Consider the following 7,516-nt stretch of genomic DNA (forward strand, 5'->3'; position numbering starts at 1 on the left):
AATCAGCTACCTCTATAGTAAAGGCTTCTTTTGTGCCCCCCACAAAGGTGGCGACCATGTCTGCTGTGACCATCACCTACCTCAACCATCACCACCTACCTTTTTTAATAAGTGTACCTGCATTGGCTGGACGTGGAGTCGGGGGGTGTGTGTGTGCACAACTGAATGCAGAGTGGTGGTGTGGGTTGGTGGATGGCAGGTTGGTGCAAGCTCCCCCCCCTCCCCGCCATATCCGACAGGCCAGGCAGTGCCAGTGCAGCCTACTAGGGATCCCCACTTCATCTTGCCCTTCCCACACCAGATCACTCCTCCTACCCCACAAGGATTCAGTCCACTGCTGTGTGCTTGGCTCTCCAGCCCATGTTAGTGACTCCCAGTCAAGACAGTCTGCCCCCTTCCTTCCAAATATGTTTCCAGTTTTCCCAAGTCTCCCCACTGGCCTCAGTTAGCAGCCCCTGTGCAATCAGGAGGCTGGGTAGTTCTGCTTTTCTGACCTTCATATCTGCAACTGAGAGAATGGGCATGAGTAGCTGCGAAAAGCCCAGACTCTATCAAAGCTCAGGTAGGGACAGAGACAGGTACAAAACAGACAGGCAACGATCTTTATTCCTTGAAACCAGCAACAGACCATTTTATCCAAATTGTTACCAAGGCCTGCTGATCCACAGCAAGCCTATGATAAATAGCACAGCATAAAATACACTTCACAGGTTGACAGCTTATTCAGGCACAGCTTCATTCACCACAAAGTACACAAAGTGCTTGAGAAAATTGGCAGGTAGATACCTACAGCCAACAGGCACAAGCCAGAGGTCACCTCCTCCCACCCTGGAATGCAGCCACCTCTGGATAAGGCACATCACCATTTTCATAGCCATACAGCAGCTGGCACATCCCATTAGGGCAAGAAGAGGAAGGGGAGGTCTGGAAGCAATTAAAACCACAGGGGGAAGTTGGGGAGATAAAATTGAATCAAGTGGATTTGTAGTTAATTTTACCACAATAATAATAATACCACTGGTGCCTGACTTTGCAACAGGGATTGTCATGACTAGATCTCAAAACAGAATATATGCACCATTATTCCCACTTTAGAGACAGGGAACCTGAGGTGCAGGGAAGGGAATTGACTTGCCCAAGGTCAGCCAGTGGCAGAGCTAGGAACAGAACCCAGCTTTCCTGAGCTTTAGTTCAGTGCTTCAGCCCTAGGCACAATTCATGCCTGCTGACTATACTTAAAGCAACTACCGCTAAGGTACACAGGATCTTTACCCACCACAAGTGGGCAGGGTCCTGGTTAAATCAGAAAACTGCATCATTTACAACAGAGACAGTTCTAAAACAGTATGTGTAGAACCAGCTTAAAGTGCCTTAAAGGGGCACCTTGCCCTTGAAGCCTCCATCCACTCTTGGCCTTCTCACTGGATTTCTAAGAAGTTCACATATTTGCGGACCCATTCATCCTCAGGGTTGGCACAGATGTGGCGATTCTTCCTGGTGACAAATCTGTGAAGAGAGAGGATCGGGGGTAAGGCCTGTGAAGTGAGAACTGTGAAGTTCTCACTGTGAAGTGAGAACATCCCTAGGCCAGACTCCCCATCCATGAATCCCATACCCAAAGCACCAGAAGAACTGAGGCCTCAAACCACAGAGAGATAAGAGAAGCTCAAAGGATTATTCGGATAGACAGCTCAATGTTCAGAGGTTTCTTGGCCTGGCCTATTTGGTCCTAGATATTATGGGAATGGGACACAGTGTGCACATCTACATGTGCATTAATGCACTTTAGTTAATGTGCACAAAATCTAGTACCTCCAGGCATTTTTACATGTGCTCTGGGAGGGGAAAGGGCACTTTAATTAAAGTGGCTCTGAGAGCCACTCTAATTAAAGCATCCAGAGCATCTCATGTATCAGCATCCCCACACTTCAAAATGTGTGTGAATGAGCTTTAGTTAAAGCACCCCTCCACTTCCATTTGGAAGTGCGGGGTTGCTGACACACAAGCCGCAGAGGCTGGCTGAAGCACATTATTACTACACTCCAGCAGACTTAATTAACTGAGTCTACCCTGACGCACTGTAATTACAACGCATCAGAGCAACCTTTAAACACTTGATCAAGCAATATACTCAAAATTGCTCTCATACTGGAAGAAAAGGACTTTCAGTGGCTGGGAGGAGGAGTTATACCAGGATAGCTCTAGTGGTTTGAATACCCCTTCCAGTTACAGCAATATGATCTACCCATGGAGCCAAACCCCTGCTTAGGAGAATCAGGGGCAGAAACGGATGCCTGGCTGTGCCCTGGGCCTTGGCCTTCCACTGTGCCCAGGGGAGGAGGTGGTACTTACATGACAGCAGACTGAGTACACATACTGCTGGTGTAGAAATACTCCTTCACATGGCTCCGGGGGATTGGCCGGGTGGCATAGCCAGAGCAGCACATAGTCATCATGTCAAGTCCAACTGCAAAAGACCACAAGGACATGCATGAATCTCCCTCTCTACTGGGGGCCCAGCCTGGAAAGTAACACAGCTTGCCCTGCCATCCTCTGCCCCAAACTACAGAGCACAACTTTCTGGGAGCCTCTTCTCCCCATGCCTATCAAGAATCTTTTCCACTCAACACACATGATTGTGATACTAGTAGGTGTAAGATGCCATAACACAAGGGGCATTGCTAGAGTTCAGTCATTGAGATGCAAGCAAGTATGAAGGGAAGGGAAGGGGAAGGCAAGTGAGAAACCCTAGAGACAAAGGATGCCTTTATTAAAAAATTCGTACCCTGGGCCCCTTTATTTAAAGTGAAAGAGCACCCAACTGGCACCTCTGGAAGCCTCTTAAACTCCTCTAGCAAAAGGAGGGGAAATCCTGATATGCCTAAAGCAAAAAAACTCAAAACCAAAACAAAACCAAAAAAACCCAGCAAGAAAAAGGAATTCAGAGAACAAAACCCTTGCAGGTGTTCTCAGCCTCTTTCAAAGAGGCAGGGCAGACCACAGGTCAGATGCCTTTAATTCTCCAAAGGTTACTTTTTAGGAACCTGTTTCTGAGTTAGCAGCTTTCAGAAGGAGAGAACAGGAGAAAAAAAGAGAAAGAAGCTGGACTCACCTGGAGCACTAGATGCCTGGGAGGAGAAGGCAGAAATAAGGAAAAGAGCAAGAGCAGCCACAGAGACCTTCATGTTGATGGTGAGCTGCAGGAGCAAGACAAAAGCAGGACCAGAAACCAAACCCTGCTTGATCTGATGCTGACCCACCTAGACAGCCCCCTCTTTAAAGGGTCCTGGGTAATGATGGTAGGATGATTTCATGGGAAACTGTGGGGTTTCCAAAATAACTTGGAGCTTACGTCATGGGGCAGTTGTGTCAGCGCTGTAGAAAAGTGAAGCTGCAGATCTCAGGAAATACTGAAATAGTCCTTGTGAAGACAAGAGTCCTCAAGGTCAGTTTCAGTACACCAGCAGGGCAAGGGAGTTGGGGGTGGCAGGAAAGTAGACTGAGCTGACTGAGACAGGATGTAAAACAATCACCATATCAGTTACAGAAAGTGCTTCATCAAAATTGCCTTAAAATAGATGCCTCTGGGTTATTAGAGCTGCAAAAATTAAGCAAGTGAGAATCTGTGATGATACAGACCCTACATGACAGCAGGCCAGAAAGGGTTACAGGAGGGGAGGTATTGCACTGTTATGAAGGGGTTGGTGAGATACAGCATGGAAAGTAACCTGTCCCTTTATTTGCCCTTTCTGGATGGCTCTCTACACCGTCACAGGTGGCGATATCCTCTCGTTGACCCCAGTACACAGCTCCATTTATGGGAAGACTCATAGGAGGCATGGCTCTGGAGTGTAGCCTGGGGGATGTCCAAGGTCCTGCTCTCAGAATATAGGCTTGTGCTTGTCTAGATGACTTGATGCTCTTGGACCTAACTCATAAATAAGCTCACAGAGAACAAGGCGAGCTTTGGGACAAATGCTCAGCTGGTGTAACCTGGGGCATTGTGCTGAGCTGTAGCAGCAGCAGTACTGTACCTAGATTCCTGGTGGTCCTGGGTGAACTTTTAGTTTTGGGCACCCCTTCACCAGAGATAATGATAATAATAATCAGAAACAGGAAAAAAATTACCATTTTCAGACCCCCTTTCTGTCTGGGCCCTGGGCAGCCACCCAGTTCACCCATTTCTGTGTCTAGCTCTGAGCAGCAGAGATCTGGACCCTTACATCATGAGCTGAGGTTAGAGGGGGAGTAAAGGTAGGGACACAAGCTAGAAGGGACCTCTTGGGTTCATGCAACCCAGTGTTCTGTACTGAAGGCAGCCACAGTATATCATCCTTTCATAAAGGTGTCACAGTCAGTCCTAAAGCCAGGTAGGCTTCCTACTGTCACTGTCCATCAGACACTTCTCCCACAACTTCACAGTTTGGTTGGTTAGGAGCCACCACCAACCTCAACTGATTTATGGCCAGTGTATCCCTTTTCATTCTTGTGCCAACATTGCCCTCTAACTTGAATAGCTCTTTCCCCTCCCAGGTGTTTATCCCCTGATGTATTTACAGCTACCAGTCAAATTACTTCTTTCAGCCTTCCTTTTTGACAATCTAAACAAGCCAAGCACTTCTAGTCTTTTCTCACAAGACAGGCTCTGCATCCCTGACCATCTTAGTGGGCCTTCTCCACAACTGCTGCAATTTGAGTTTACTTTTCCTGACCAGAGGTGAGCAGAGCTGTACACAGAATTTCACACATGTGATCTCACCAGCGCCTGGTATGATGGCATGAGTATTTTCCTCTCTCTCCTGGCCTATCCTAGCACTGCATTTACAATTATCATACCTGTATCTCATTGGTGGTTCATAATCCTCCTGTGATCAACTAATGCAGGCAGCTCTTTCTCCTCCTCTGCCATTTCCAAATGATTAACCTTTAGTTTATAATAGTCTCATGCTTGTTGGTCACGAAGCATGAGACCTTGTACTTGGCTCTATGGAATTCATCCATTTTTATAGCTTAAGGTCTCAAAGTCACCACCTCCTCAAGGACAAGTTATTAATGCTGTTAGACAACTGGCGCATTTTAGACTATCTTGCATATTGCCAGACAAATAGGGATGGGGAAACAAGATAAAGCTTCTGCCACACAAACTGCTAATAATTATTAATAGCATATATGCTTATTGTATTAATAGATAATGTATGTATATCACATTTAATGCATATGTATATGTCTTACCTCAGTCCTTGGGAAGACCTTTGAGAAAATTATAAATGTGCACAGCTCCAAGGGCCCTGCAGGGGAGGTAATGCTCAGGGGCAACCAACATGGGTTCATTGAGGGCAGGTCCTGCCTGACTAACCTGGTTTCTTTTTATGATCAGGTTACAAAGGCCATGGACAAGGGTGTCGGGGTGGATGTCATCTTCCTGGACTTTAAGAAGGCCTTTGACATGGTTTCCCACCACATTTTCTTAAACAAAAACTAGGTGACTGCGGCACTGATGCCTACACAGTCAGACAGGGAGAAAATTGGCTAGATGGTCGCACCCACAGAGTGGTGGTGGACAGGTCATTTTTGACCTGGAGGGATGTGGGCAGTGGAGTCCCCCAGGGCTCAGTCCTGGGGCTTGTACTGTTCAACATCTTTAACAGCGATCTGAATGTGGGCGTGGAACGAACGCTGTCCAAATTTGCTGATGACACCAAGTTGTAGGGTGAGGTGGGCACGCTGGAGGGGAGGGACAGAATCCAGCTAGATCTAGACAGGTTACAGAGGTGGACGGATGAGTATAGGATGGAATTTAATGCAGACAAGTGCAAGGTACTGCATCTGGGGAGAAGGAACCAGCGACACACTATAGGCTGGGGAACACCCTTCTTGTCAACACAATGGCAGAAAGGGATCTTTGAGTTATTGTTGGAGTCAAAAGGGATGTGACTAGCATTGAGAGGGTCCAGAGGAGGGCCACTCGTGTGGTCAAGGAGAAGCAGGTCAGGCCCTACGAAGAGAGGCTAAAGGGCCTGAATCTATTCAGCCTCCACAAGAGAAGGCTGAGAGGGGATCTGGTGGCAATTTACAAACTCACCAAGGGGGATCAGGGCAGAAATTGGGTGAAGCTCTGTTCCCCCGGGCACCACCGGGGGTTACTAGGAATAACAGCCACAAGTTGTTAGAGAGAAGGTTCAAGCTGGACATCAGAAGGCATTGCTTTATAGTTAGGGCTGCCAGGCTCTGGAATGGGCTCCCAAGTGAGGTGGTGCTCTCTCCTACCTTGGGGGTCTTCAAGAGGAGGCTGGACAGATATTTGGCTGGGGCGATATGATCCCGGCAGCCATTCCTTCCTGGGGCAGGGGGTTGGACCTGATGATCTGTTTAGGTCCCTTCTGACCCCAAGTACTATGATATGATGAATGTATATATTATACATATAGATGTTTGATATATAGTATATTTATACATCTATAATTATATTCATAACATTAGATGCATTATATGCATAGCATATAAATAAATATAAACATGGTATTTATGGGTGGGACTATATTCTGATTGCGCAAAGCAAATACATCTAGTTCATGATCACTTGCATTAGGAATTCACCTAGGGAACATCAACCCTTCTTTACCTGCCAGAATGAGGGCTATTTGGGATCTACTCCATGTTCTCTGTAATATTTCTCATGTGGGAAATGTTTCATCCATTAAGCATAAGAATCTCCAAGTAAGTTCTAGCAATGATGACCCAACATCTTCAGCATGGCCCCAAATTGAGTTCCCTATCCCAACACAGTTTTTGTTTCTACATTTGAAAAAGCTATTTGTCCAGTTTACCCATCTATTATGGCTTTTGCTTTCAGTGTTGCAGTGAGACCTGTGATACTCCAGTGTTCCAGGTACTGTGTATCTGAGTGGGAAGTATGGGGAACAGAAAACAGCTCCCACCTGGAAACAGAAAACAGCTCTCAGCTGCCCACTCTCCTTCCTTAATGGCATGTAACAAGTGACTCGCTCAATCATGTGAATCCTTCCTCCAGGTGATGCCAATGAGATATTACTTTTTCTTACTGTCACGGCAGGGTCCGTCAGGAGGGCCGTGATCTCCTCGAAGTCCCTCGCTCCGTGTCAAGGCCGGCCCAAGGCACCCTCTAATTCTCGCCTGCCACGTCTTGTTGGAGTAATATATATAGTTGGGAGGCTGCCTGTGACTCCCTGGGCACGGCTACTCGGGACCTCTGTCCCCACGGTTCTTGGACCCCCTGGGGGTCTCCCGGTATAATGGGTGCTCCTCAGGCACCCTAGCCTTATGGGCTATGCGTGGCTCCTACCAGCCCCTAATACCACGCCCCAAGCCTCGCTGATGTAATAGACGTTGGTGTGTCTGCACGCCCGCTTCCTGGGCTCTCTCTACAATGGCGCTCCCCCTCTTTGGGGCTCGCTGTGCCCACCTCGGGCTTCTCAATAAGCCAATATGGCACTCCCCCTCTTTGGGGCTTGCCGTGCCCACCTCGGGCTTCTCAATA

The 7,516-nt window shown here is 47.5% G+C and overlaps 1 protein-coding gene across 1 annotated transcript; it reads right to left on the bottom strand.

Annotated features, from left to right (window-relative positions):
- Positions 1-600: 600 nt before the first annotated feature.
- On the bottom strand, positions 601-3,233 carry LOC102370207 (C-C motif chemokine 5-like). The gene is made up of 3 exons (XM_006037403.3): positions 3,113-3,233; positions 2,353-2,467; positions 601-1,506 (listed from the first exon to the last, which is right to left on the bottom strand). Exons 1-3 carry the CDS (start codon positions 3,183-3,185, stop codon positions 1,419-1,421), a joined length of 276 nt encoding a protein of 91 aa, XP_006037465.1. The 5' UTR covers positions 3,186-3,233; the 3' UTR covers positions 601-1,418.
- Between the last annotated feature and the right edge of the window lie 4,283 nt (positions 3,234-7,516).

This window comes from Alligator sinensis, unplaced genomic scaffold (assembly GCF_000455745.1).
Source record: "Alligator sinensis unplaced genomic scaffold, ASM45574v1 scaffold1100_1, whole genome shotgun sequence".
Taxonomy (NCBI): Eukaryota; Metazoa; Chordata; order Crocodylia; family Alligatoridae; genus Alligator; species Alligator sinensis.

What these genes read in the sequence shown, in the direction of transcription:
- LOC102370207 (XM_006037403.3), bottom strand. Translation starts at nt 3,185, where the DNA reads ATGAAGGTCTCTGTGGCTGCTCTTGCTCTTTTCCTTATTTCTGCCTTC. An exon ending in CCAGGCATCTAGTGCTCCAG is followed by an intron (nt 2,468 to 3,112) that starts GTGAGTCCAGCT and finishes GGTCTTTTGCAG; the next exon opens with TTGGACTTGACATGATGACT. An exon ending in TGTACTCAGTCTGCTGTCAT is followed by an intron (nt 1,507 to 2,352) that starts GTAAGTACCACC and finishes CTCTCTTCACAG; the next exon opens with ATTTGTCACCAGGAAGAATC.